This window comes from Capsella rubella, unplaced genomic scaffold (genome assembly GCF_000375325.1).
Source record: "Capsella rubella cultivar Monte Gargano unplaced genomic scaffold, Caprub1_0 scaffold_5, whole genome shotgun sequence".
NCBI classification, from domain to species: domain Eukaryota; kingdom Viridiplantae; phylum Streptophyta; class Magnoliopsida; order Brassicales; family Brassicaceae; genus Capsella; species Capsella rubella.
In genome coordinates this window covers 10279494-10306515 of record NW_006238919.1, presented here as the reverse complement: position 1 = coordinate 10306515, position 27022 = coordinate 10279494, and the positions used below count along the sequence as shown (strand labels likewise).

The 27022-nt window shown below is 37.4% G+C and overlaps 8 protein-coding genes across 12 annotated transcripts; 6 read left to right on the top strand and 2 right to left on the bottom strand.

The window, feature by feature from the left end:
• Positions 1 to 2657: 2657 nt before the first annotated feature.
• Positions 2658 to 5295, top strand: LOC17884979 (aspartyl protease AED3). The gene is made up of 3 exons (XM_006291126.2): positions 2658 to 3266; positions 3977 to 4454; positions 4796 to 5295. Exons 1-3 carry the CDS (start codon positions 2823 to 2825, stop codon positions 5149 to 5151), a joined length of 1278 nt encoding a protein of 425 aa, XP_006291188.1. The 5' UTR covers positions 2658 to 2822; the 3' UTR covers positions 5152 to 5295.
• A 109-nt stretch (positions 5296 to 5404) lies between these two features.
• Positions 5405 to 5875, bottom strand: LOC17885751 (NAC domain-containing protein 96). The gene has a single exon (XM_006290350.1). It carries the CDS (start codon positions 5873 to 5875, stop codon positions 5405 to 5407), a length of 471 nt encoding a protein of 156 aa, XP_006290412.1.
• A 2047-nt stretch (positions 5876 to 7922) lies between these two features.
• LOC17886199 (NAC domain-containing protein 96) lies at positions 7923 to 8454 on the bottom strand. Its single transcript, XM_006292431.2, has one exon. The coding sequence runs from the start codon at positions 8452 to 8454 to the stop codon at positions 7984 to 7986; it is 471 nt and encodes a 156-aa protein (XP_006292493.1). The 3' UTR covers positions 7923 to 7983.
• A 1286-nt stretch (positions 8455 to 9740) lies between these two features.
• Positions 9741 to 11137, top strand: LOC17885890 (trihelix transcription factor ASIL1). The gene is made up of 2 exons (XM_006292917.2): positions 9741 to 10513; positions 10585 to 11137. The coding sequence occupies exons 1-2, from the start codon at positions 10001 to 10003 to the stop codon at positions 10957 to 10959; spliced, it is 888 nt and encodes a 295-aa protein (XP_006292979.1). The 5' UTR covers positions 9741 to 10000; the 3' UTR covers positions 10960 to 11137.
• Positions 11138 to 11994: 857 nt separating this feature from the next.
• Positions 11995 to 14985, top strand: LOC17886072 (SAC3 family protein C). 2 transcript variants are annotated; one of them, XM_023782514.1, is made up of 8 exons: positions 11995 to 12304; positions 12619 to 12719; positions 12995 to 13216; positions 13590 to 13808; positions 13906 to 13991; positions 14106 to 14202; positions 14494 to 14586; positions 14654 to 14985. In XM_023782514.1, exons 1-8 carry the CDS (start codon positions 12067 to 12069, stop codon positions 14798 to 14800), a joined length of 1203 nt encoding a protein of 400 aa, XP_023638282.1. In that variant the 5' UTR covers positions 11995 to 12066; the 3' UTR covers positions 14801 to 14985. The 2 variants fall into 2 exon arrangements, with proteins under 2 accessions (XP_023638282.1, XP_023638281.1); XM_023782513.1 differs by having other exon boundaries at positions 11998 to 12304; positions 14668 to 14985.
• Positions 14986 to 15133: 148 nt separating this feature from the next.
• LOC17885137 (protein NCA1) lies at positions 15134 to 18401 on the top strand. Its single transcript, XM_006291147.2, has 8 exons — positions 15134 to 15262; positions 15499 to 15934; positions 16077 to 16311; positions 16420 to 16565; positions 16883 to 16970; positions 17052 to 17198; positions 17806 to 17955; positions 18062 to 18401. The coding sequence occupies exons 2-8, from the start codon at positions 15525 to 15527 to the stop codon at positions 18131 to 18133; spliced, it is 1248 nt and encodes a 415-aa protein (XP_006291209.1). The 5' UTR covers positions 15134 to 15262; positions 15499 to 15524; the 3' UTR covers positions 18134 to 18401.
• Positions 18402 to 19340: 939 nt separating this feature from the next.
• LOC17886450 lies at positions 19341 to 23695 on the top strand. 4 transcript variants are annotated; one of them, XM_023781989.1, is made up of 9 exons: positions 19341 to 19579; positions 19689 to 19751; positions 20126 to 20250; positions 20711 to 22285; positions 22366 to 22417; positions 22671 to 22819; positions 22925 to 23011; positions 23127 to 23255; positions 23361 to 23695. In XM_023781989.1, the coding sequence occupies exons 3-9, from the start codon at positions 20182 to 20184 to the stop codon at positions 23439 to 23441; spliced, it is 2142 nt and encodes a 713-aa protein (XP_023637757.1). In that variant the 5' UTR covers positions 19341 to 19579; positions 19689 to 19751; positions 20126 to 20181; the 3' UTR covers positions 23442 to 23695. The 4 variants fall into 4 exon arrangements, with proteins under 4 accessions (XP_023637757.1, XP_006290665.1, XP_023637758.1 ...); XM_006290603.2 differs by having other exon boundaries at positions 20099 to 20250; XM_023781990.1 differs by having other exon boundaries at positions 19663 to 19751.
• Positions 23696 to 24522: 827 nt separating this feature from the next.
• On the top strand, positions 24523 to 26522 carry LOC17887035 (floral homeotic protein APETALA 3). The gene is made up of 7 exons (XM_006292532.2): positions 24523 to 24781; positions 24901 to 24967; positions 25070 to 25131; positions 25266 to 25365; positions 25553 to 25594; positions 25809 to 25853; positions 26077 to 26522. Exons 1-7 carry the CDS (start codon positions 24594 to 24596, stop codon positions 26269 to 26271), a joined length of 699 nt encoding a protein of 232 aa, XP_006292594.1. The 5' UTR covers positions 24523 to 24593; the 3' UTR covers positions 26272 to 26522.
• Positions 26523 to 27022: the final 500 nt, after the last annotated feature.

Sequence of the window (27022 nt, the reverse complement as noted above, 5' to 3'; positions counted from 1 at the left end):
TTAATGCATTCATGATGAAACAGGAGTTTGTCAGAAGTGAGCATGATTCCTTTGTCTATGTGAAAGAGGTAAATCCTGAAGAATTTGTCTACTTACTTTTGTATGTTGATGACATGTTGATAGCTGCTAGGAGTATAGCAGAGATAGATAAACTCAAGAGAGTTTTAAGTATGGAATTTGAGATGAAAGATATGGGAGCTGCAAGTAGGATTCTAGGAATTGATATAATCCGAAACAGAGAAGAAGGTATTCTGCATTTATCTCAGTCACAATACATGAGAAAGGTATTGCAGAGGTTTAATATGACTGATTCTAAGTCAGTAAGTACTCCCATTGGTGCACACTTTAAGTTGTCAGCTGTTAAGAATGATGATGAGTGTGTGGATTTAGAGAGAGTTCCCTATTCTAGTGCAATAGGAAGCATAATGTATGCTATGGTTGGCACCAGGCCTGATGTAGCTCATGCTATTGGTCTTGTAAGTAGATTCATGAGTCGACCTGGGAGAATACATTGGGAAGCTGTCAAATGGTTACTAAGATATCTAAATGGGTCTAGTGATCTGAATTTGACATTTACTTGTGGAAAGGAGCTTGATATACAAGGTTTTTGTGACTCGGATTATGCTGCAGACCTTGATAAAAGAAGATCCATCAGTGGTTATGTTTTTACAGTTGGTGGAAACACTGTAAGCTGGAAATCAAATTTGCAACCTGTTGCTGCTTTGTCTACAACTGAAGCAGAGTATGTTGCTCTTTCAGAGGCTGTAAAGGAAGCATTATGGCTTAAAGGACTGTTGGAGGATATGGGGTTTAAGCAAGATAAGGTCACTGTTTGGTGTGATTCACAGTCTGCAATCTGCTTGTCAAAGAACAATACATTTCATGAGAGGACAAAGCATATTGCAGTCAAATACAATTTTATCAGAGACATCATTGAATCTGGGGAAGTTGAGGTATTGAAGATTCACACTTCAAAGAATCATGCTGATATGCTTAATAAAGGCATTCCTGTGCAGAAGTTTGAAGCAGCTTTAGATTTTCTAAAGTTGCTCAGGTGAGATGAAGAATCATCACTGCTGAAGGTTAAATCCATGTAAGTGCAAGTCCATGAAATGAGAGGAATTGAATCAAGGTGGAGTGTTGAAGGTTCAGGTCTGATTCAAATCCTATTAGCTTTGGTTGGTTTGATTGAAGCTTAGAAGAATTGATCAGGCGGTTATCTCCGGTTTAGAAGATTGTTGATTGAACCGGATAAAGAAGAAGCAATGCAAAGTCTCTAACTGCAGTGGAGAGTTTGTTATATTCTGAAACGGATCGTTTCATCTCTTATCACTTCTTCATATTTTTCTGTTTCAAGTCTGTTGTATCGAGAGAGAGAGAGACTTGTGAGAGAGATCCGCCATTGTTGTAAAGCTCAAGTTCGAGCTGGTTCTTACTCATTTTGATAGTGGATTTGCCGGATTGATTCGGCCCCAGACGTAGGTGTGATCACATCGATCACGCTGAACTGGGTAACAAATCGTGTGTTCTTTGTTCTCGTTTCTTTACTTGCACAAACTCAAACACAAAGCGATCGTATTCAAAAGATAGATTCGAGTTAGAGTTCATCTCAGATCGTTGTTCTTGATACTCGATTTCTAACACTCACGACCATGAAAACTCTGTACCAAAATTATATCAAACATTTTAGAATCGAGGAAATTGACATATCGCATTCAACTCTTTAAAAACAAACAATAATATCTAATTTAAACACACAAATTTTTTTTTTTGAAAAGAAAATAAATAATTGATGGACAGCACTATACTGTGTATATAGTGGAGAAGAGGCCAATAGTGAGATATAACCCACCACATGGTAATGAGTATTTGAGCAGTTTGATACATTCTATAATAAGCAACAATACATAATGCATTTATGTCGGTCTTCCACTACTAGCCACTCGTCACGTGAAACCTCTCATCTTTGATTCTCTTCAAACTCATTTCCTCGGCTCTCTCTCTTATGCAAGACCGCTCCACACGTTAATTCCTTCCTACTTTAATAATTTCCCTCTAAGAAATCGTTGTCTAAATTGGATATATATTCGTCAAAATAATTGTAACTGTTTTGTTAGAATGAGCATATCGATTAATCAGCTAGACGTCTGGCTTGATTGGGTTAACACATTCGACATATGACTCCAAATAAGCCAGTGAGGGATTAGATTTTTGATATCTTTTCTATAAGGTGAAATAGGAAAATACAAAGTCTTTGAAAAATAGCTTAGGGATGCTTCCAAACGTTTCTGCATTTTTTTCCCAAACGTTACCGTCCATGTGGCTCTAAACGCTTGTCAACTCTTGCTGCTCTCTTTCGTGTTTTTTATATTTTCACAAATACCAAAAAAAAAACATGCATGATTGGTTATAGAGTTTTGCATTACATAAAAACAAATTATATACACAAATTTGACACGATACGTAATAAAAAAAAAAAAATTGGGTAAACAAATACACAAAACAAAATTACAAATTACAACATCTCTTTGAGTTTTGTGGATGGAGAGCAAGGCATGTCGATCGAGCAGAGAAAGCCAATATTAGAGTGGACCTAAAAAAGACAGATAGAAACAACGAAAAAAAAAAATAAGAGATGGAATACAGTCTGTTCGTTCTCTCAAAAGATAAAATAAAACCCACTCTTACATTTTTTATATAAATTCTTATTACTTTCTACGTATTAGCTCATCATCACTCACTCACTCACTATATAAACACACACTCACACACTCACTCTACAAACACTAAAAGCCACAAAGATTAGATCAAGATCTTAAACAATGAGATCCCATCTCTTTATTTTGTTAATCTCTCTCTTAATCTTGAAATCTGAATCCATAAACTGCAATGAAAACAGCCATTCCTCAGATCTGAGAGTGTTCCACATTAACAGCCAATGCTCTCCGTTCAAAACCTCTTCCTCATGGGAAGACACACTTCTTCAAGACAAGGCTCGTTTCCTTTACTTGTCAAGCCTCGCCGGTGCTAGGAAATCATCAGTCCCAATCGCCTCGGGACGCGGCATCGTTCAGAGCCCGACTTACATCGTGAGGGCTAATATTGGGACACCGGCTCAGTCCATGCTCGTGGCTCTTGACACTAGCAATGACGCTGCTTGGATTCCTTGTTCTGGTTGCGTTGGCTGTTCTTCCTCTGTTCTCTTTGACCCTTCCAAGTCAAGCTCCTCTCGTACTCTTCAATGCCAAGCTCCTCAGTGTAAACAGGTAATCACTTATTGCCTTATAGTTATATATCATCTCCAAATAGATACACCTTCTCTAGATGGACTTAATTAAAAACTCTACTCAAATTTAATTCTTCATATAAAACAATACCTAAGTTTATATTTTAGAAGTTATATTTCTATTTTTCTCAAAACAAGATCTAATCAAGAACCTGAACGTACCCGAATTAATGTTTCAAAACCGAAGAAATAAATAAATAAAATTTAGTTTATTATTTAGTTTTAACAAAACAAGAACACCAAACTGGAAAAAACAAAACAACCCGAATGTCAGACGTAATACTTGACTATTTTGATGATTTTTGGATGCATTGTATTATGTGAATGTGAACTTCATTTTGGCGTGTTCTTACACCATGGTCGAGAAGTCTATATAGTCATTAGTCACGGACTCATGGATTTTTGTACTCTGAGTCTAGTCACGGGTTATTTTTTTTTTTCATAAACAAGAAATTCCAACAAGTAGGGTATATTTTACTGTTTAATCTATATTCTTTGTCGTCACGCTACTTAGGTTTTGCTTATAATACAAAAAGGCTACTTAAAATTACAATTAAACAACGTAATACATAGTTAGTAGTGACTTTTAATATTAAAAAAAAAAGAGATCCAAGATGGATAAAACCATTACTTATGGAAATGCGTTGTAAAAATGTTTCGAGATGTTAATCGATAAAGTTTTTATTGCAGGCACCAAATCCAACTTGCACGGTAAGCAAATCATGTGGGTTCAACATGACCTACGGGGGTTCAGCCATCGAAGCATCTCTGACGCAAGACACACTAACATTGGCCAATGACGTCATCCCAAACTACACCTTTGGGTGCATCAACAAGGCTTCTGGATCATCGTTGCCAGCGCAAGGACTCATGGGTTTAGGCCGTGGTCCATTGTCTCTAATCTCACAGACACAAAATCTTTATCAGTCTACATTCTCGTATTGCTTGCCTAATAGTAAGTCCGGCAACTTCTCTGGATCGCTAAGATTGGGACCTAAGTTTCAACCAATTAGGATCAAGACCACTCCATTGTTAAAGAACCCGAGAAGATCATCGCTTTACTATGTTAATTTGGTCGGTATTCGTGTCGGAAATAAAATAGTGGACATTCCACCAAGTGCACTCGCTTTTGATCCGGCCACTGGAGCCGGCACCATCTTTGACTCCGGTATGGACTTCTCAATCCTCTTTTTTGTTTTTTTTTTTGTTTTTTTGTCTTGAGATCTGAATATATCTGAATGATGAGTCGTGTGAGGGAAGTAACCTAATAACTCTTGCTCCAAACGTAAAAGGTAATATTTATGGACTAAAATTTTTGTGAAACAATTCAAATCATATGATTTTGATTTTGATTTTGATTTTACATAGAGAACCTTTAATCAAAACCGATTAAACAAAAACAATTATAAAAAAATCAGAACAAAATTGCCGAATTCATTGATTTATATAAATAAAAAATCTTCTTCAGGTTATTTGAAATTTAACACTTTGCATGTACACATTACGCAGGGACGGTCTACACGAGGTTAGTCGAACCAGCTTACTTGGCAGTGAGAAACGAGTTCAGGCGACGTGTTAAGAACGCAAACGCAACTTCACTGGGAGGTTTCGACACTTGCTACACAGGCTCCGTAGTATACCCGTCAGTGACGTTTATGTTCGCCGGAATGAACGTGACTCTGCCTACGGACAACCTTCTAATCCACAGCTCCGCAGGTAACCTCAGCTGCCTCGCCATGGCTGCAGCTCCGGCCAACGTTAACTCTGTCCTTAACGTCATCGCAAGTATGCAGCAGCAGAACCACCGTGTTCTCATCGATGTTCCAAATTCCAGGCTCGGAATTTCCCGTGAAACTTGCACCTAAGTTTTATCGGATTCTATTTCTATTTCGGTCGATTTTGTAATGCGTTATGAACTTTTGAATTTTGGAGACTATATAAGTTATTGATTTTTGTTGATTCTCATATATATATATGATTGTGAAATCTTTCGTAAGATTTTCTTTCGATGTTCCCTGTTTTCCAAAAAGGATTGTCATGAATTTGTGGATGCAGTACGAAAACAGAGGACCCTTTTATCTATAGATTTCAAGAAGACAATCAAATAAATACTACAAGTCATATGTTGCAAGTAATCTTGCAGAGGACATGAGGGGTGTTGTAGGGTTTACTTTTGTCACAGAGACAATACTGCCGCATGAACCAATTGCTAAAGGCCATAGCGGCTTTATCGTTCTTCTTCCTGAAGCAATATCTGAATCTCATTGTTGCCCCAATTACTTCACCTGACTCTTCAGACAGGATAGGGGTTCTACCCTGAATGAGTATCCACGCTCCCTCACAATCAACTCCTTCCGCCTGGCGATATTTACTATTCCGTTTCCCCAAGCAGAACCACTCGCGAGGGTTTAGGATAGGATCTGTTGGTTGCGGAAGCAGCCATGGCTCTCGTGTGTACAACTCCTCCCCCATGTTGTCTACGATAAATCTAGGGTTTGCAGTTGCTTCCCCGTTTACCTTTGGCCGGAGATAACCCTCTATGATATCTTCGTCTGTAATACGACATCTAACCTCGCCCTGGCCTACCATTGTCTGAAAAAGATTTTAAGATCCGCTAACCCTAACTCACTTATATATATCACTTTAGATATTGCCGACATTTACTGCAATGGGTTGGACAAGGAAGCACGTTTGGGCTATTTTTTAAAAAATAAACTAATTTCATACATAATAACTTTTTATTTTATTTTATAAATTTAGGTATTTATCAAAATCTCTCTTTTAATTATTTCGATATTATAAATTATAAACTTAAATTTTAAAAATGTACTACAACTTTATTAACTAAATGAAATTATTTAAATGAACTTTATCATGTCTTAATTATTAACTAGCTATTATATATTCCTACCCAAAAAAAAACTAGCTATTATATATGGCACATAAAATTGCTTAAGGCACGAGAAGTAACATATTTCAAAAAACAATTTTCGAGAGTTGGTAAATCCGCTTAAGCATTACGATTCCGGTTTGCATGAACTAACTCATATTTAGAAAATTGAATCTTTATACCACTGAAATCGAGCAGCTCTGACGCCAAAACGAACCAGTCTTCTATAGACTTTTCTTCTAACCATATGCTAAATTGCTAGAGGAGGTAGTTGTAAGTAAAAAGATATGTGACATGTGCTACAATGACTCGGAAATTTCACAATTTCTCTGCAAGATATATATACACACTTAATTGATTAGAAAAAGATAAATCGAATATAGGATTCAGAGCCTTTCTAGCACTGAATCAACGCAAAAAAGAGCTTTTCTAGCAACAAAGAAGATAGAAGTTTGAGCCTTACTAGCATGGAAGCAACGCAGAACAGAGAACATAGAAGTGAGCCTTACCAGCATGGAAGCAACGCAGAACAGAGAAGATAGAAGTGAGCTTTACCAGCATGGAAGCAACGCAGAACAGAGAAGATAGAAGTGAGCTTTACCAGCATGGAAGCAACGCAGAACAGAGAAGATAGAAGTGAGCTTTACTAGCATGGAAGCAACGCGGAACAGAACCACCAAAACTGATCACTGCCTCACTGACGCAGATGTCAGTTGAACTCAGTTCAGTCCATTTTCTTCTGTTTCCGAGAAACAAACCGAGATTAGGTATTAAACCCCGGTTGTGTCCAGAGAAGCAATCAAGATCTCAGTCTCGCTATCGCGTCTACTATCTTGCAATATACCGTGTTCTTATCCTGATGGCAGCTCCGGTGAAGACCTCAGAACAATGATTGGGCTTTGTGTGTTTTGTAATAATGGTAGGATTAGGCTATTAGTTTAGTTAAGACCCAAAAGAAGAGAGTTTGTGTTAATTAAGTCTAAGTTAGAGTAAGTTAGTTGTTAGAGTTGTTGGATGTTTAAGTAAGAGAAGCTCTTGCTTGTAAAAGTAGTCTAGGTGTCTGAAGTAAATCAAATCGGGTGGTAGTGGTTTATATCTAGAAGTCTAAGTGAACGCAGTAGAAGAATAACTACTGTAAGTATGTATGTATGTTTGTTGTTGTTGTAAAATACTAAAATGCATCTACGTGATCCAAAGTAGCAATCTAGTCTGCGTTACTCCTTGTTTTCACTTAGAACAAAACCAGAAAAGAGGGTGAAAGAAACAGAAAAGAGGGTGAGAGAATGAGAGATGACGGATGGCCAAATGAGCGTGGTTTTTGTCGCTGCCTATATTCAGAGATAATGTTTTGATGTGTTTGCAGAGACTCCTGTTTTGTCTTATGAGTGTCTCTTGTGTACGCGCAAGGTTTTTTTTTTTTTGTTAAAAAAAAATATTTGTTGTATTGTGTGTGTGCAATGAAAATATTGATCATAATTTATGTCAATTCTCTGGAGCTTTCCAAATGTGTGTAATCGACTATCCAAATATGAACTTAATTAATAAGAACTTAATTAAAAAAATAATTGAAAAAGTAACATTCTATTTACGCAAGCGTTAAAAGCATATTATAGCAAAACGACGTAGCTAGGCTCGTCAAGATCCCCAAAATCAATCCAATTTTTGCAGAGTTGTAATTATGCTTTCGAAGCCAAAACCTAAAGACAAGAATCAACAAACTACTCTCTTATTCTAGACCTACTCCAGTATCGGTGATGAAGCTTTGAGTCTTATTGCGGAAACCAAATCAGAATGATCGTACTACAAGTCATAGGTTACAAGTAATCTTGCAGAGAACATGGCGGGTGTTGTAGGGTTTGGTTTTGTCACAGAGACGATACTCTCGCATGAACCAACTGGTATGGGCCATAGCGGTTGTATCGTTCTTGTTTCTGAAGCAATATCTGAATCTCATCGTTGCCCCAATTACTTCACCGGACTCCTTAGAGAGGATCGGGGTTCTACCTTGAATGAGTATCCACGCTCCCTCACAATGAACTCCTTCCGCGTGAAGGTATTTCCAATTCCGTTTCCCCAAGTAAAACCACTCGCGAGGGTTTAGGATAGGATCTGTTGGTTGCGGAAGCAGCCACGGCTCTCGTGTGTACAACTCCTCCTCCATGTTGTCTACGATAAATCTCGGGTTTGCAGTTGCTTCTCCGTTTACCTTTCGCCGGAGATAACCCTCTATGATATCTTCGTCTGAAATACGACATCTAACCTCTCCCTCGCTTACCATTGTCTTGTCTGAAAAGATTATCGGATCCGCTAACCCTAACTCACCTATATATGTATCACTTTAGATATTGCCGACATAAGCAATGGGTTGGATAAGAAATCACGTTTGGGCTCTTTAATTTAAAATATATTTTTTTTGGGGCAAAAGCTCTAAAAAATATTAAACTCATCACTTAATTATTATACCTATTGAGTTTTTATTTTATTTTATAAATTTAGCTATTTATCAGAATAACTATATTAATTATTAAAAGATACTATAAATTATATAAATTTAACGAATACACTACTTTATTAATTAATTGAAATATTTTCAATGTTATTTTTTAAAAGGAGTATGCCTTTGCTTGCAAGGCATTTCATCACCCAAAACGAGACTGCGAGTATAAGTGGCAAGTTAGAATTCTAAGTTGATATCCATGTAGACCCGAAATGTCCAATGTGGTGTTTTGAAGCTGCAGGGTTCATCATTCCTTTAATAGAAAACAAAGAAGTGTGAAAGATAAGGGCTTCGCCTAAAATTGGAACTTTATATGTAAAAATATTTGGATGTCTTGATAAATTGCTAGAGGAGGTAGTTTGTAAATAATCAAAGATGTGTGACATGTGCTATATTGACTAAGATTTTTTTATTTGTTAGAACAGTAACTCGGAAATTTCATAAATTTCTGCAAGATAAATATAGACACTTTATTGATGGTTAAGAACAAAAAGATAAATCGCATATAGGATTCTTTAAGCAAACGTGAGAAGAAAAAGAGTGGAAACTAGTATGGGTGAAAGAGTGACAAGTGTAACCCACTTCCATTAGGTCACTTACCATCTTTGCCTAATGGGTTTTGCGGTTTTGGCTTGGCATCAACGCTAACAGCCAGACTCACTCCACCATACACCCAAAAAGAGAGAGAGAGAAAAAAAAAAGCATACCAAAAAGGTTTATAGCTAAAATGAATAAAAGCATTTGAATCAGAAAGATTTTGGAATCATTATTGTAAACCCTTTTCAAAAATAAAACCAAAAGTAAAACCTTTTTTAATTTTTTTTTTCAAGTTGAGAAAAAGAAAAGAAATTATTAAAACCTATTTTTCAATGGTTACCTTTACCCACTCTCTCTCTCTCACATCCGTCTTTTTATTCTCCTCATTATTATTGTGACGAGTTTGCTCCACTAACTTTTGCGAAGGGTAAGTAAAAAGCCGGTGTAAATATGCGTTTCTGTTTGATAACTTTGTCATATATTCCCATTAGATCAACAAGACTGTAGTGTATTTGTATTCTTACACGACCCATACATTGGAAAAAAACATTAAAATCAGAGTAATATAAGTGACAAAACGTAAATTTTACAACCATTGAACATGCGAGAAACGCGTGTACCCAAACTTATTGGTTAGTTTTGAGAACCAGCAGCGAATTCTTCTTACACAGTCTCATTATCACTCACTTTTGTTTCCCATCTTTATCAAAAAATATATTGCTAGAAAAATTCTCTTTCATTTATCACACTCTTGTCTCTGTTTTTACTCACCTGAAGGGAAACATTATACATGGAGAACGGAGAATCTAACCAAGAAACTCCCAAATCACTTCTCAACCACGATGAATCCCCCAAGAAACCGTCTGCTTCCTCTGTCGTTGTAGATAGGCTTAAGCGAGATGAATGGAGCGAAGGAGCTGTTTCAAGTTTACTCGAAGCCTACGAGTCTAAATGGGTTCTCAGAAACAGAGCCAAGCTCAAGGGTCAAGACTGGGAAGACGTAGCTAGACACGTGTCGTCACGCGCCACTCACACCAAGTCACCAAAGACTCAGACACAGTGCAAGAACAAGATCGAGTCCATGAAGAAACGTTACCGTTCTGAGTCCGCTACTGCTGATGGCTCCTCTTGGCCTCTTTACCCTCGTCTCGATCATCTCCTCCGTGGAACTCAACCTCAGCCTCAGGCTGTTCTGCCTCTGAATTGCTCTGTTCCTTTGCTCTTACTCGAGCCGCCGTCTCCTGCGGTGGCTCATCCGCCACAGGTTTCGTACGGATCCAACGGCGTCGGCAAGATTCCCAAGGTCTGATCTGCTAAACCAGTTGACAAGAGTTAGCTAAGTTTGGGAGATTTCTAATGACATTTGTTGTACAGGAAGATGGATTCAGGCCGGAGGAGAAACCGGAAAAAGCGACGGAGATGGATACAGACAGCAGCACGCCGGTGGTTAAGACGAAGGTGAGAGGGAAGAAAGTGAAGAGAAGATATAAAGAAGAGAAAGAAGAGATCGCCGGAAGTATACGGTGGTTAGCCGAGGTGGTGATGAGATCAGAGAGAGCCAGAATGGAGACGATGAAAGAGATAGAGAGGATGAGAGCTGAGGCTGAGGCTAAGAGAGGAGAGATAGATTTGAAACGAACGGAGATAATGGCGAATACTCAGCTAGAGATTGCGAGACTCTTTGCTGTTGCAGCTTCTTCTGGACACAACAAAGCTGTTGATTCTTCACTAAGGATAGGAAGGAACTGAGTTTTTTTTTTTCTATTTTTATTACAATGACTCAAAATGTTGTGTGTACATACCAAGTGTTTTGTCAAAATTCCTAAGAGAGAGACCAATAAATTGTTTCCTGGGATAGATGGCAAGTTACACAGTTCCACCAGCAAATGTATGGTATTGTCATATTAATATCATCGATCTTTAGTCATAGAGATGCCAATACTGTCTCAAATTAATATGTTGTAAGTGTTTTGACTAATTGCAGAGAATGCTTGGTACACATAGTGAGGTTCGAACAGTTTGGTCTTGTTAGAGATTCGAGTGAAAGAGAAAAAAGTCTTAGCAGCTAAGAAAGAATGCGAGATACTGTCTAGATGTGTTAGTGGAGACGAACCAGCTTTTTCTTTTTACATTTTTAATATAAGCGTGTAATTGTGAATAATGATTGAGAGTATAGTTGCATACTCTGTGTTTGTGGTAGGCATGATGGAAAATTGCACTAGGATTAGTGGTTCTAGTCTCTGTGTTTTGAATGTTAGCAGTTACCTCAAATTAGCATCACTTATAATTATTGTTGTGGATAGTTGAGGAGTAGACACCTAAATCCGTAGTGGTGGACAAATTGTTCTTTGCTGTCTAGATAGTGGCCGTGACTACTAGACCCACTAACCAGCCTAAGCTTTGCCTTGTATAATTAGGGGTACGTGAGAATAAAATCAAACAACCCAAAACTGAAATGTTCAAATCGAAATCTAGTTAAAATGTTGTTCATAGAAGAACACAACTGAGCCAAATCGTAGTTGCACCAAAACCGAATCAAATAAAATCTGATTACGAAAGCAAAATCGATAATACCGCAAACCTACTATGTAAATTACATAGCGTGAGGATATGTGATCTAAAGATTCTTACTTGAGTCGAAGGCTACAATTGTAGATATGCAAATTTGTCTACAAGTCAGAACCGGTATAGTCATATTCAAATTGAATTGACCCGGTTTTGATTGATTGATTGAAACTTGAAAGTATAGAACCGGGTTTGGTCTTGTTCCGGTGAATAGTTCGGTAATCACTTCGATTTGGCTCGTTTTCTATCGGAGTCTTGTTGGGAGGGAAGCTCTCGCGTTGCCTCTAAGCCATGAATCGTCGTAATCGTGGCTCTTCTTCTTCTTCTTCCAGGGGTTCAAATACTTATGAGAATCGTCAGTTCTCTGATAACCCAAGGACTGGATCCGGCGGCGGAGCTAGTGATTCCTTTCGGAGAAGATCCGATGTACCAGTCAAACGAAACAATGATAAAGACGAATCCGAAAACAAAGGTGAAGATCCTGCTGACGTCTCCTTCATCGTCGGAACCTGCTCTTCCATGTGTCCAGGTAATCGTCGAGCTATGTAAATTTCTGATTGACCTGAGATTTTGCTAAAAATCCAACCCAATCCCGCACCTGAATTAGATTTGATCTATTGCTTAAGTCGATTTAGTACATTCCATTTATCAATTCGTGATCCTTCAGTGCTTAGGAAGTTCAGAGAAGTGTTTAAGAGTTCTGGGTTGGGAACAAAGAGTTGTATTGTATTCATGGACGATGAATGTTGTTTTTTGCTAGGAGTTTTAGGCCAAAGTTACACTTCGAGCAGCAAAAAGAGTGTGTGCAGCTTAATCTAATGTGTTATTTCTGGTAATAAACAGAGAGGGAGAGAGTCACAAGAGAACGCCTGCGTGATCTTGGAGTGTTTGAGAGGCTTTATGGAAACCCCTCAAAATCATCTACAGATCTAGCTGTTAAAAAGGTGCGCTTCACATCTCACAGCTTTGAAGTTTCATGTCTGTGGTCCTTATTTGGGATACTTTCACTTTTGGCTTTAGCTTTCTATATTTGACATGTTGTATCAGCTCAGATATTTGATGTTAAAATTCTTCATCTATGCAAATTAGAATCCATTACTTGATTTCTATAGATAAATTTCTGAATGAATAATTTGTATTACTTACTGGGATAGATTATTTTTGTCCAATACCAAAGGCAGTTATACTCTCTCTCTCTCTCTCTCTGTGTTCGTGCTAGTTTTGCAGAACCCTTTCAGCAGCGGATGTCCAAGCATCAGATGTACGACCTCTCCCAGTTTTAGAAGAAACCCTGAAATACCTTCTAAGTTTGCTAGACTCCGGGGAACACCCGTTTGAAATGGTTCATGATTTTATTTTCGATAGGACAAGGTCTATTAGACAAGATCTTAGCATCCAGAATTTAGCCAATGAGAGAGTGATCTACCTTTACGAGGAAATGGTATGGTTTGACTTGTTTCTTACTCTTTTTCTCTTTCCTAGTTTGGTATATGGATTACACTGAACATGTCTATCTTTTGTCGTTAAAATTGCTTTCCTTGGATTTTTTGAATATCGTTTGTGTGTTTATTTCCTCTGCTATTATCAAAAGAATATAAGTACAAGTATAAGATACTTAGACCTAATGTGTTGATTGGAGTTTTTGTAGTCATAACCTTGTTCAGGACGCTCAAATAGGATCATCAATTTTTGTTCTGTAAAATTCATAGACTTATACCACTCTGATTGATCATCCTCTTTTTATGGGTAATCATGGTTTGTTTTATTTTTTGAAGCGTTTATTATTATTGACTCATAAATGGCTTTTCTAACAGGTTAAATTTCATGTCATATCTCACAAGAGGCTTCAGAGTTGTAGCGGTACAAGTATTAGCCCAATGCATCACTTGAACATGGAGCAGCTAACAAAAACTCTTGCCTCTTTGTATAATATATATGATGCAGATAGGAAACCGAATTCCATTTACGAAAATGAAGCCGAGTTCCGTTCACTCTATGTGCTGCTTCATCTCAATCCCAGTAGCGGAGTGATGGTTGGTTCTCTATTTTCTTTGTCCGTATTGATATGTTACGCTATCACCTTTTGATTGCCATTAATACAGTATAAAATATTAAGATTTTGATCTGTAGGGGGAACCACTGTCTTTATGGTTTCGCAAGTTGACTTCTGCTTTAGTAAAATCCAAGGAAATATGTTTTGTACGAAACATTTTAAGGTAGTGTTATGCTGTTCAATCATTCGCGTGTGAGTTATTTAATTTGAACAAAATTAAGGAAATATGAATTGAAGTATGATGATACTTGTCGTTTCTCTTTATTTTTTCTTCCAGATTATATCGGATGGGCAATTACAAGAACTTCTTAAGCGCAACTGCTTCTGAGGCGACATACTTGCAGTATTGCATAAGTGAGCCACATATCAGAGAGGTGAGCTTGCATCAGTATAATTTTGGAGTTTTGTCTTACTTGCTCTCAGGGATGTCTTTTTAGCACTTTAATTTGTAGCTGTTTATGTAAATATGAAATGTCCATAAGCGTGAGAAAGATGATCTACAATAAATTTTGTGACTAGAAAATATCAGTGGTGGTATGGTGAGGAAACACATAGTTATATGGATTCGTATATGGGTGGGTATAACGTGCATATACATGGTAGGATATTTGCAGTATATTGTTGAAAATTCTGTTGATCATTTGCTGAATGTTTCATGGTAAAAGATGCGCTCATTTGCTGTCCAATGCATAAACAATGTTTGCTACAAGCTTCAACCCTATCCTCTCTTGCGGTTATCTCAGAACCTGTTGATGAAGGTAATAGATTATCATCCTGTCTTTTCTTGTTCAAATTGTTGGTAATCTTGAAATGCCACAAGTCAACTTTGTATATTTCAGGAGTTGGAAGTTGAATCTTTATGCCATGAGTGTGGTCTTGAGACATGTAATGATTCTGATGGGTTCAGTGTGTTACCCGCAAAGCAGTCAACCTTTTGTAGTCCCAAGGACAAGTTCAAAATTTATGATTTGATTGGGATTGAACGAATTAAGAGTTAGTTTTGAACCTTTTTTTCTAGTAGTTCATGTGTAGTGCTTCTCACAATACTTTCCATTTGACAAGAAGATAAAAATGTATTTGGATTAATACCCGAGTTATATGAGCTGGGTAATCAAATATTATCGTGTGACCAAAATAAAAAGTTTATTTAATCATTATCATAAATCCTAAACAACAATTTTCTTAAAATGGCTTTTAACCCAAATTCTTATTTAGGCTGTAAAAGAAACCGAAGGCCCAATTCAATCCACAAAGAAGAATACAGATCCTCAAATAATATCTATCTTTTAACTGAGAAAACAAAACCAGAAAACACCATCGAACCACAAAAACTTATCGAAACAACAAAAACAAGGAGAAGCTTATCAATCAATCATTGATTGCAGAGAAGCTGCGAGAGAGACAATCTCCAAATCTAATCTCAATCCGATCGAGGTTAGCTTCATCCATCTCTTTATCCCTCTGTTGAGTTACTTCTGAAACGCTCTGCTTTATTTCTCTCTAAAATTTCACTTTCCGATGAGAATGTTGTCATTCAATTAGCTTCGTCTATGATAGATTTCAGCTGTTTTTAGGGATTTAGTATTGGGAGAAGCTGTGCTTAGCTGATGAATCAATAGTGGGGAAGCCATTTTAGTGATTTTGCGTTTGAAATTGTGTTTGAGGTGCAGGGTTGTTGTTTACCTTCTTCACACGAATGACGACTTCTGTTTGCCCGTTCTCCAAAGCTGCTCGTCCGGACGATGTTTCCATTCGAAAACAAGGCGAAATGAATGCTTCTGGTTGCCCTTTTTCTAAAGCTGCACGTCCTGACGATGCTTCTGCTCGAAAACAAGGCGAAACGGCGGCTTCTGGTTGCCCTTTTTCTAAAAGTGCTCGTCCCGACGATGCCTCTGCTCGAAATCAAGGGGAAATTTCGAATAAAGGATGCCCTGAAGACGAAGGAAAACTAAATAAGGACTCTACCGATTCTGCCACTGTGCCTGCCAAGTGCCCGTTTGGTTATGACTCCCAAACATTCAAGCTTGGGCCTTTTAGCTGTATGCTATGTCAAGCACTTCTGTATGAAAGCAGTAGATGTGTGCCTTGTACACATGTGTTTTGCAAGTAAGCCTTAGCTTTCGCTTTGTATTATATTAGTATGTTTTAGTTGCTCAGCTGCTTAGTGTATATCGTTGACCCTTTTTGGCTCATGATGGATGGTGATTGGGTCTACTATTATTAAAACTTTTTTGTTTCTTAAATGCAGAGTGTGCTTAGCACGGTTTAAGGACTGCCCTCTGTGCGGTGCTGACATCGAAAGTATTGAAGCTGATGAAAACCTTCAAAAGATGGTTGATCAATTTATTGAAGGTCATGCTAGAATCAAGAGAACTGTTGTCAATGGCACAGAAAAAGAAGAGGTTGAAAATGATAACAAAAAAGTTATTTACGCTGATGTTTCCATGGAAAGAGGTTCTTTCTTGGTGCAACAAGCTATGAGGGTGAGTTCTATCTCTAAATTTTGTTGATCTAAACTGGTGGGGTTATTCTCTTTTCACCACTCTACGTTTGTTATGATGATTTTGTTCTTATACAACCTGTATGCGCAGGCATTTAGTGCTCAGAATTATGAAAGTGCTAAATCAAGGTTGGCAATGTGTACCGAGGACATTAGGGATCAACTAGGGAGGGAGGGAAATACTCCAGAGTTGTGTTCACAGCTTGGTGCAGTCCTTGGCATGCTCGGTGACTGCAGGTATGCTTTATCCTAAGGTGTTTATTTCCAACATTAGTCCATTCTCAAATTTTTATGAACAAGTAAGATTCTGAAACCAAGGATGCCTTTGAATCTGGTCCTAATATGCTCTTTTATGAGGCCACCTATGTTCATCTCAGTGATTATAGACACTTTGTTTTTCATCTGTGATGTTCTAACTTTTGGAGTTTCTGAAGTGTGTGGCCACTGAACAACATTATGTTGGCCAAAATGTTTGATGTTGTGTTTTGTGTGTTGAATCTTTCTCTTTGGGGACTTAAATTGATGGTTAACTTACTATTTTATTGTTGATGCAGCCGTGCATTGGGAGACTCAAGCTCTGCAGTCAAGCATTTCGAAGAGAGTATTGAATTCCTGATGAAACTGCCGATGAATGATTTGGAGGTTTTAGCACATTAGTTCTTGTTATATTATGATTTTGCAAACTCTTACCATTTGTAACAATGTTGTTGTCTAAACTTGCAGATTACACATACACTTTCTGTCTCACTCAATAAAATTGGAGATCTTAAATATTATGACGAAGAACTAGAAGCAGCAAGGTCGTTTTATGATCGTGCTCTAAAAGTTAGACGTGATGCAGTGAAGCATCACCCAAATTCTCCTTCACAAGTAAGTATTCCTTCATGCTATTTGAGTATTTTCAGTTCTTTTTTGTCCCAACGGGAAATCTGGTGTTACTTAAGCTATTGTAGAATCCGTGAAGGCTTTTTTGTAGACTGTAAGCTCTCACAAACCGTTACTTGATGTTATAGTTACTTCTTGATGTCATTTGAGTCTGGGCTAAATGAATTCAGTTGCATTAAAAGATGTAGAGGTTAACATAACTGCTAGTGGGTCGAGGATCTGAAACAGGATGTTGACTGAATAGAGAATACTTGTTCTCAGTGTGTTCAAGCTTGTGCTTTTTGTCCACTCTTGCCATTTTGCTCATTTGTTACTTCACCATGAATCTTCCGAGACTGCTCTAAATTATTTCCTAGGTTTATTCAAGTCAACTGCTAGTTTGTTGCCTAGGTTGCTCTGAGGTTTAGGTGGCTTGTTGGGGGTGGCAATATACTTGGATCAGATGTCATTTAATTCTTGAAAATCTTCTCTTTGGTTTTCGTATTTGTTCATTGGTTTCTTGCCTTGAGAAGTTGGAACTGAAACATAGCAAGCAAAGTCTGTCCGGAAATAATAACTGCGTTTGGTGGTTATTTCTACAATTATTTTGTAGATTCTGGATGTGGCGGTTTCCTTAGCCAAAGTTGCGGATATAGACAGGAGTCTACAAAATGAAGATGCAGCCACAGATGGTTTCGAAGAAGGCATGAAACTGCTGGAATCTTTAAAACTCGACTCTGGAGATTCTGCTCTGGAGCAACGAGTAAGATTCTTGCACAACATCCTGTTTCCGATATTTTGTTAAAGCTAAGTAAATCTGAGATTCAGTAAAATTTCATCTGACAATGTAAAATTTAACATGCACGCAGCGCCTCTCTGTGCTGGAGTTCCTTAAGAAGCAAGTAGAGAAGCCTGAACAGTCTGCAGAAACTGCACTCTAAACCGAGGCATGCTTATGTAAGAGTATATATATATATAGGCCGTTGTGTACCTACTCTCTCCTCTGTGGCATTTTGCTGAATAAAAAGAACAAGAAAGCCAAAAAAAAAAAATGGTGGTGTGTTTGCGCTTAAAGGTCAACGGAACAGAGTGCTCTGTATGTGGGTGTTGATGGTTTCTGTTAATGTTAAGCACGATTTGTACTCTACGAATTTTAATGAATAAGCTGTTAATATAAATTAATGGACATAAAGCATCTCTCATGTTAAATTTGTCCAAAAAAAAAAAAAGCATCTCTCATGCTAAAAACAATAAATAGTTTATCTACTTCTCTCTGACTATAATAATTCCTCTAGCCTTTAGTGCATCAAACCGCTCCTGCACAATTTTCTCTTGCTCATCGAGCCAAGCAGATTCCTTTCGCTGTTGTAAGAGAATGTAAGCCAAGAAGGGTGATCCCACTATCGAGATAAGATTCAAAACACCCATGCGAGTTGAATAAAACCACTTCAAATTTCTTGCTAATGCACCCGCCATGATCCCCTTCCAACTGTTATAAATCTTACAAAAACCATAAACATAATCAATCCCTAAACCTGACGATCATACTATGCAAACGATAAAGATATACACTACTAATTCCAAACGACAAATTAACAAAATCAAGTCACCTTATTATAAATAAATAAATATATAAAAGAAAAGAAAAATCACTAGATATATATCTAATTATCTATAACAACTCTTACGAAAAGAGAAAGAAAAATCACTAGTTATATCTATAACAACGTTTACGGAAAGAAAAACATAACAATGGCCAATATGTAGATCGGACGAGAATATGCCATAGAGAATGAGATATTATCATCAAATCCAGAGTAAGAAATCTACATAATATAATGAATAAAATTAAATAACACTGGGAGGAGAGAAAGAGAGAAAAACCTGACAACAAGACAAATTAGTTCCTGAACTCAAAAGTGAATGTTTATGCTCTAAAACAAACCCGTAGCTTCCTCTTATATAGAGTTATATAGCCGCCCAAAGCAACAACCTTCGACATTTGGGCCTTCCTATATTTGTTATTGGGTCATAAGCCCAACACATTTTTTTTAGAGTTGTTATTAATAGAAAAGGTTATTTTTTAGACCACCAGAAGAATCCTTAAAAAAAGTTGACGTCTTCAATCTCAAAATAAAGTAGAATAAAGTACGTAAGGACGGGCATTCTAGAATATTGTTTCTCCAAATAGTGGCATTCTAGACATTGAAATTAGGGTTTCGGATTTTTAGACTTTCCTGTCAATTCGAGCCAGAGTGGTTAGCCGGCGCCTCCTCTTGTTCCCGCAAGTCAGTTCCTTGTTATTTTTCCTTACAGAACATAACAAGAAAAGCAATTGATAACTACTTGTATCCCGTAATGGCGGAGTAAATCAACTGCGAATCGTGGTTCGTCACTTGCCTTGATCACTCTTTTCGATCTTTTGTCATAATTTCAGATTTTCCAACATCCTGATACTTGTTCTTTCAAGTTTTGTGACATGGTTACTATTGCTAGGCTGTTGAACCTCACCCTTGTTGTTCCGGAGCTTGACAAAGCATCTTTCTTGCCTCATTCAAGGTATTTTGTAACTTCCCATCTCTTTAACTAACGTGTCCTGTTTTCTCTTATTACCCTCTGTTGCAAAACGAAACCAATAATGCTTTAGATCACTAGATTAGCGTTAAGGTGAGGAAGAGGAGTCCAATAAGCTCATTAAGTGCATGGTGTGGATGTTAGACCAAACGATAGCTTCTGTCTTAGTTAGTGTCGTTCCTTCACCCTAGATAAAACCAACGTTGAATCAATTCCGATAATGTGGTTGGATGCTGCGGTCTTGATTTGCAATATTCTGCCATAACTCCATTTCAATGTCTAGTCTCTATTAATTCCCTTTTCGTCCACTGATTTTGATTTCTTTTAATTAGGTTTTGTGTATTGTCACCATCTCTTAGACCACTCTTACATGAAGCTTTCCTAAGAGACGAGAAGGTTTGGTTGGGCTGTGGACATGGGGGCTCTTGCTCAGGTAGTTCCGTGGATACCCGAAGACGATCTGCTGCTTAAGAATGCCATCGAGGTGAGTTCCCATTTCATTTAGTTTTTTTTTCACATTTCTGTCTCGATGTTGGATTGAGCCATGGATATGATCTCAGTGAAGGGTTGGGCAGATTTTGTCTGAATTTGTGTTCCTCGCACGCGTTTTATGTAGTTCAGTGATCACCGTAATGTTCTTGTTGTATGTATCATGCATCTCTCCACCAGAAACAGGACTATCAAATATTATTCATGAATTTAGTTTTTCTATTCAGTTGTGAAGAGAACATAAAATTGGTGGAAATATATATTTTTCAGAGAAGGCATTAGATGGCTCATCAACAACAAATAACTATGTTCCTTACTTCTCTCATAGAGCATTCTATATCTGAAGCTATCTAGCTCTACTAAACTAGTGCTTCTGGATGTATTGTGTGTTTCTTCCTTGAGTTTGTCTGGTATTCTAGCAGTTAAGTGAACTGGAATCCTTAATTTATTTGCAGGCCGGTGCTTCTTTGGAATCGCTTGCTAAAGGTGCTGTGCAGTTTTCTAGAAGATTTTCTATCAGAGAACTGCAAGATCGATGGCATGCACTGCTTTATGATCCAGTAGTTTCTGCAGATGCGGCTTTTCGGATGACTGAGCTTGAACGTACGAACCCTAATTTTCCTACAAAGTTCGGTAGAACCGGGTATTCAAAAGAAAACAAAAATTCATCCAGGAAGAGAAATGCTGAAAGGCTCAGACGTACTTATCATTCCTTACGGAAGAAATTTCGCACTGAGCCATTCAATTCCTTGGATCTAGGTTTTCTCGTTCCACCAAATGATAGCCATTTCATGGATAATGGTGATGGAACACATCTTGGTCTTGAGGACTCTCACATGGATATCATCCACAATGCATTTCCAGAAATCTTGGCTGAAGGCGGTTGCGTAACTCATGTTGTGTCGGAAGATAATTTACAGGGAGACATTCCTTACGTAGGAGGAGAAAATCTAGCATTCACTGAACACGTAGTTCCTTCAGGATGTGATGCGGTTTATCAAGATTCCAAGCAGAAACTAGAGAATATGGCTCATGAGGCGAAAACCACAATGGCTAGCACTGATTTCCTGGCACAGCTTTCAACTTCTCTTTTCGAAGAAGACCCTGAATCGTTCATGGAAGTAGATGGCAAAGAAGTTGACAAGTCATATTATGATGGTCTTAGCTCACTATTGGACTCGACAAATGATACAAATCCCGAGGCTTTGCCTAACTCCACCGAGCAAGAACCTTTGACCGCTCCAACCAATCCAGGAGGTGCAACTCTGGATGATCATGTGATGCTTGAGCTAGATGGTACAAGTGAAATGAGCTTAGTGGAGTGTAAAAGTGTTTCTGACTCATCTGCGTTAGATCCTCATCCGGAGATTGTTGAGGGTGTAATCTGCTGTTTATTAAACCTAGAGGATCCTGATATTCCGTGTAATGATGACATTTTCGTATCCAACAACTCCCATCCAATGTCAGTTTCTTCGTTAGCCCGGCGGAACTTTAAAGAAACCAACAATCCGATAACTACATGTGTTAGAGACATTTCCGCTAGTAAAGAAAGAAGTGAAGGATATTCACTCCAGACTCAAAAGAAAACCCCAGGACGTTCACAGGGGTCTACTCAAGGAAAGCCAGAGAAGGGCCAACCAAGCCAAGGTAGCAAAATCAGGACGTCGACTAGTACTGAGTTACAGAATACTGTAGCTCCTGGTGGTTCTACCTGTGTAGGTTCTGCACAGGCATGCTCTAATACTCTGCTTTCTGCTGGTACCGGTGCAAAAGATGGAAAGAAAGAAATTGCTGGTGCAACACTCTTTGTCGGATCTGAGGGTAATGGGAACTGTCCCGAAAAGGATAGTGAAAACTGTAAAGAGAAAAAAGATGTACTTCCTAGTAATGAAGCCTCACATCCTAAAGATACTGATGAAGGCTTGATAGAGGTTCCAGACCCTGAGCTGGAGATCAATCCAGTAGAAGCAGACATTCCTGTTTGTGAGAGTGATGAAGACTTACCGAATTACTCTGACATTGAGGCTATGGTAACTCTTTATCTTTATTTTTTGATGCTATGGTTCCATGACACATTAACAGCTAAACGATAAAACCCTTTTGATTACAGATACTTGACATGGACTTGGACCCTGATGACCAAGATAATTTTGATCTTGAAGGTAATTGAGCATTCCTTCACGATCAGTAAAACTCATGTTTCCTTTTTTTATCTGTCTTTATTTCTGGAAAAAGAAAGCTTCTAGTATGTGAAACAGGAATGTATTTCAGCAATTGGCTCACATGATTCATTAGAAGCCATGAATACTGGGGGATATGTTGTAGATGTAGGGAACTTTTTCATGGGTAGTGCGAGAGATGTTATAAAAAGGTTTTAGGCTTGTCTGTGATTCCGTAAATTGTTTTCACTTTCAGTTTCCAAGTATCAGAGCCAGGACATGAAAAGAACAATTATAAGACTTGAGCAGGCTGCTTATTCATATATGCAAAGAGCCATTGCTTCCCGTGGTGCATTCGCCGTTTTATATGGTAGATATTCAAAACACTACATCAAGAAGCCTGAGGTATTATTATCTTATTCGTTTAGGTGTTCTTTTCTATGATTGAAGAAGCTTCGTTAGAATCATAGTAGCACTTGTTTACATCGGGGTTGTTTTTCCCTGGCACAGGTTTTGGTGGGTAGATCAACAGAAGACCTCGCAGTGGACATTGATTTGGGAAGAGAAAAACGGGGTAGCAAAATATCTCGACGACAGGTTGGTCAATAGTCGATGCTTCTATTCTATATGTATATTAGGTGTTTTGAGAAGGAGCAACGCATGATCTTTAACCATCTTGTTATTCTTTTCTGCTTCTGGCTATTGAATGCAGGCGATCATACGGCTGAGTGATGATGGTTCGTTTCATATGAAGAATCTGGGGAAGTATTCAATTTCAGTAAACGAGAAGGAAGTAGATCCTGGACAGAGTTTGATCCTCAAATCTGATTGTCTAGTTGAGGTTTAATCCTCGATACTCTTCTTATGAACATAACATAATAATAATAATTGCACGCCTCTAGTTCCTTTGTTAAACTCGAGTTGTATATATATGGTTTGTTGGCAGATAAGGGGAATGCCTTTCATATTTGAAACAAACCAAAGTCGCATGAAAGAGTACCTGATGAGAACAGGGAAAGTGAAGTGAGACCAGAACAAGGAATGCGTGTTGTTTGTGTACATGTACCTTAACCATAGTTTTTTTTTTTTTTTTTTTTTTTGTCGTCACCTTAACCATAGTTATAACATGTCTTGTAGATCTTTTATCACATCTTTGGTTCCCCATCATGCATAGTTGACCCAAGTTTTAAAGTGTTCAGATGAAAATACAAGTCTATTGTAAGTTGTAACTCAACTTCTTGTGTTTTAACTTTTAAGCGAAGAGTGATTTGTTTTGTCCTCTTGTGAAGTTGATACAAAGATCTATCAATGCAAGTGACTTAGATTACGACCCTCTCCATTCACACTGATTTGCATTTTCATAAGTCCAAAAATAAAATAAAACCCTGATCACCTGATTTTGATTTTTCAAATCATAGGGTTATGTGTCTCATGGATCCTTTACTTAATTCTTATAAAATCATTTGGGAAACATAATTGAGTTATATGGAAGTGACGTTAAATCTAATAAAGAAAGTAAACCAAAATCTAATTTTCCCCAAAAAGAAATCAACAAAACAAAACAAAAAAGTAGAACACTTGGCTTTTAACAAGAAAATAAAAACATGGATCATAGTTAAACAAATCTTGTTTACTTTAGGGTAAGCCCCAAAAAAAGCCAACCAAATCCACCTGCACTGATTTGACGTTTACAAACGCCGTTAACGTTAAGCGTGCAAAGCATGATAAAAGAATAAAAGGGGTCGAAACTCCGTTAATAATATATTGACGGAAAGCAAAACTAAACTAGTTGAATGTTGATGATATCTTTTGGTCCCCCTCTCTTTTCACACCTAGAGCTAGTGACAATTGATTTAAGCACTGTCTTGTAATCTATTACACAAAACCATCGATGTCCGTTGATTTAAACAGTGTCTTGTAATCAAAATTTTTTAAAACATCTTTTACGTAATAGGCAAATTTATCACTTAGTTTTCATCAACTTCTGAACTCACCTTTCATGGATTCGGCAATACTTTCTATTTTTAGTAACTTTAGTGGACCCTTGATTTACTTCTTCTTCTTAACTCTCTCTCTCTCTCTCTCTATTTGTATTTCATTACTTTCTTCTTATTATTATATCTCTTGTCCTCTCCACCAAATCTTTCCAAGACAAAGCGGTAGAAGAAAGAAGAAGAAGATGGCGAGAGGAAAGATCCAGATCAAGAGGATTGAGAACCAGACCAACAGACAAGTGACGTATTCGAAGAGAAGAAATGGTTTGTTCAAGAAAGCTCATGAGCTCACCGTTTTGTGTGATGCTAGGGTTTCGATTATCATGTTCTCTAGCTCCAACAAGCTTCATGAGTATATCAGCCCTAACACCACGTACTTACTACATGGATCTCTCTTATATTAACACCACTCTTTACAATTAAACTAAATTGCTTTGGTATCTTGTAATTATAACCACCTTTTATTTTGGGTTGTGATTTTGTTGGCTATAGAACCAAGGAGATCGTAGATCTGTACCAATCAATTTCTGATGTCGATGTTTGGAGCACTCAGTATGAGGTTTTTGTAGCCTCTTAATTAATCAATTAGATCCTTCTTGTTCTTGATATGTGTTTTTACATGGTTGGTTGGTAAAATTTGTGATGTTTTTTTTTGTCGCAGAGAATGCAAGAAACCAAGAGGAAACTGTTGGAGACAAATAGAAATCTCCGGACTCAGATCAAGTATTTGTTTCTCTCTCTTGATCTCTCATCTTTTTTGGTCACAGATCTCTCCTCTATGTCACTTAAACATAACTTTGGATTGCAAAATAAATGATTACTTTTTGATATATGATTTGTTCAAAATTAATTTGTAGGCAGAGGCTCGGTGAGTGTTTGGAGGAACTTGATTATCACGAGTTGCGTCGTCTTGAGGATGAAATGGAAAACACTTTCAAACTCGTTCGTGAGCGCAAGGTTCTCATTTATCTAGGGTTTCGATTATTCATGCATTAATGTTTGAGTTTTGACTATAGATAAATGACTGTTGTTGTTGTATTAGGTGTTTTTTTTTTCTATAAAATGGAAACATTTTGTTTACTGTTGTATAATGTATTTGAACAATTTTCTTAACAATTAATACGTATCTATGCTAATTGTACAGATTAAATCCCTTGGAAATCAGATCGAGACCACGAAGAAAAAGGTCACATCGTCTGTCCACTCACTTTCCCATTTTTATTATATTACTTGTCTCAACAGTTTTGTCTAAATTGAAATTATGCACTTGCTCTAACTGTTGATAACACTTTTCTATGAAAACAATCTTGTGTTTAAGCTAATGGATAATGGTAACACCAAGCATGTAATATGGTGATCGTAATTTTAATAGTCTCTCTTGTGGTTTTACACAACTGCAGAACAAAAGTCAACAAGACATACAAAAGAATCTCATCCATGAGCTGGTAAGTATATATTTTCCTTCTCCTTACATGTTCTCTTCATGCATAGATGATGGAGCGGGGGAGCCACTTAAAGAATATAGTGTGTAGATTGCTCAGTCGCTCCTATGTTTTCTCTTGATTCTTTCTAATCAAAATACTTCCGAATGTAATGTAATTTCGAGTTTGAAAATGTTGGATTTAGTTATTTGGAATATAGCTTAAAATATGTTTTGGCTGAATTTAGGAACTAAGAGCAGAAGATCCTCACTATGGACTAGTAGACAATGGAGGAGATTACGACTCAGTTCTTGGATATCAAATCGAAGGGTCGCGTGCTTACGCGCTTCGTTTCCACCAGAACCATCACCACCATTACCCCAACCATGCTCTTCATGCACCTTCTGCCTCTGACATCATTACCTTCCACCTTCTTGAATAATTGAAGGTTGAAAAGCTTTGCTGGTGCTATCATTATCTATCTAATTAATATCTACGTACTTAAAATGCATAAGACTGGTGCTGCTAAAACCTTAAACCGTCATGTTTCTTAATAATATATGTATTTTAAAGCCTTCAAAGCTATGGATTGTGTGATCAGTAGTAGCTTGCTGCTTAATTAGATTTGTTGTGGGTGGAATGTATTCAAGACTTCTTTCCTGTATGATATATATTATTATGTTGACTACTCTACTTAATTAGGTTCAACTTCTACTCTATGTTATCTCAAGAACAAAATGAGAAATTAAACAAACAAAAAAAAGTCAAGTCATGCAATTTTCCTCTCTTTTTTTGTGTGATGTGACTATCATTTTCAACAAAATTATATTGCTAATTTGTCAGTATAATTTTTTACTTGGAATATATATTGAAGTTCAATACGAATACACTACCAATTGTACCATCGCCTTATCTTTTTGTGCAAAATTAAAAAGCAAATACAAGTTAAAAAAACAAAATATATGCATATTTTCGAGTTGTTTTGGGTAACCCGAAAACAAGTATCTTCAAATATTCACCCTAATGATTTAATTATTACGTTCACGTAATGCTATCTTGATAAGCTATATTTAGAGAAACCAAAAAGTCCTCGATAACAAAATTATGAATTAAGAGTTGGGAATCAACTCTTTGGGAGAAACTTCACAGTCCGGGTTAAGAATAAGACAGGGGAAAAGCAAAGGACTTCTGTT

Coding starts and splice junctions, on each gene's coding strand:
- LOC17885751 (XM_006290350.1), bottom strand. CDS start 5,875: ATGGTAGGCCAGGGCGAGGTTAGATGTCGTATTACAGACGAAGATATC.
- LOC17886072 (XM_023782513.1), top strand. CDS start 12,067: ATGAATCGTCGTAATCGTGGCTCTTCTTCTTCTTCTTCCAGGGGTTCA. Junction 13,217..13,589: donor TCTACCTTTACGAGGAAATG/GTATGGTTTGAC, acceptor CTTTTCTAACAG/GTTAAATTTCATGTCATATC. Junction 13,992..14,105: donor TTTGTACGAAACATTTTAAG/GTAGTGTTATGC, acceptor TTTTTCTTCCAG/ATTATATCGGATGGGCAATT.
- LOC17886199 (XM_006292431.2), bottom strand. CDS start 8,454: ATGGTAAGCGAGGGAGAGGTTAGATGTCGTATTTCAGACGAAGATATC.
- LOC17885137 (XM_006291147.2), top strand. CDS start 15,525: ATGACGACTTCTGTTTGCCCGTTCTCCAAAGCTGCTCGTCCGGACGAT. Junction 16,971..17,051: donor TGCCGATGAATGATTTGGAG/GTTTTAGCACAT, acceptor CTAAACTTGCAG/ATTACACATACACTTTCTGT. Junction 17,956..18,061: donor ATTCTGCTCTGGAGCAACGA/GTAAGATTCTTG, acceptor ACATGCACGCAG/CGCCTCTCTGTGCTGGAGTT.
- LOC17886450 (XM_023781989.1), top strand. CDS start 20,182: ATGGGGGCTCTTGCTCAGGTAGTTCCGTGGATACCCGAAGACGATCTG. Junction 20,251..20,710: donor TGCTTAAGAATGCCATCGAG/GTGAGTTCCCAT, acceptor ATTTATTTGCAG/GCCGGTGCTTCTTTGGAATC. Junction 22,286..22,365: donor ACTCTGACATTGAGGCTATG/GTAACTCTTTAT, acceptor TTTTGATTACAG/ATACTTGACATGGACTTGGA.
- LOC17884979 (XM_006291126.2), top strand. CDS start 2,823: ATGAGATCCCATCTCTTTATTTTGTTAATCTCTCTCTTAATCTTGAAA. Junction 3,267..3,976: donor AAGCTCCTCAGTGTAAACAG/GTAATCACTTAT, acceptor TTTTTATTGCAG/GCACCAAATCCAACTTGCAC. Junction 4,455..4,795: donor CGGCACCATCTTTGACTCCG/GTATGGACTTCT, acceptor CACATTACGCAG/GGACGGTCTACACGAGGTTA.
- LOC17885890 (XM_006292917.2), top strand. CDS start 10,001: ATGGAGAACGGAGAATCTAACCAAGAAACTCCCAAATCACTTCTCAAC. Junction 10,514..10,584: donor GCGTCGGCAAGATTCCCAAG/GTCTGATCTGCT, acceptor TTTGTTGTACAG/GAAGATGGATTCAGGCCGGA.
- LOC17887035 (XM_006292532.2), top strand. CDS start 24,594: ATGGCGAGAGGAAAGATCCAGATCAAGAGGATTGAGAACCAGACCAAC. Junction 24,782..24,900: donor TATATCAGCCCTAACACCAC/GTACTTACTACA, acceptor TGTTGGCTATAG/AACCAAGGAGATCGTAGATC. Junction 25,132..25,265: donor AATCTCCGGACTCAGATCAA/GTATTTGTTTCT, acceptor ATTAATTTGTAG/GCAGAGGCTCGGTGAGTGTT.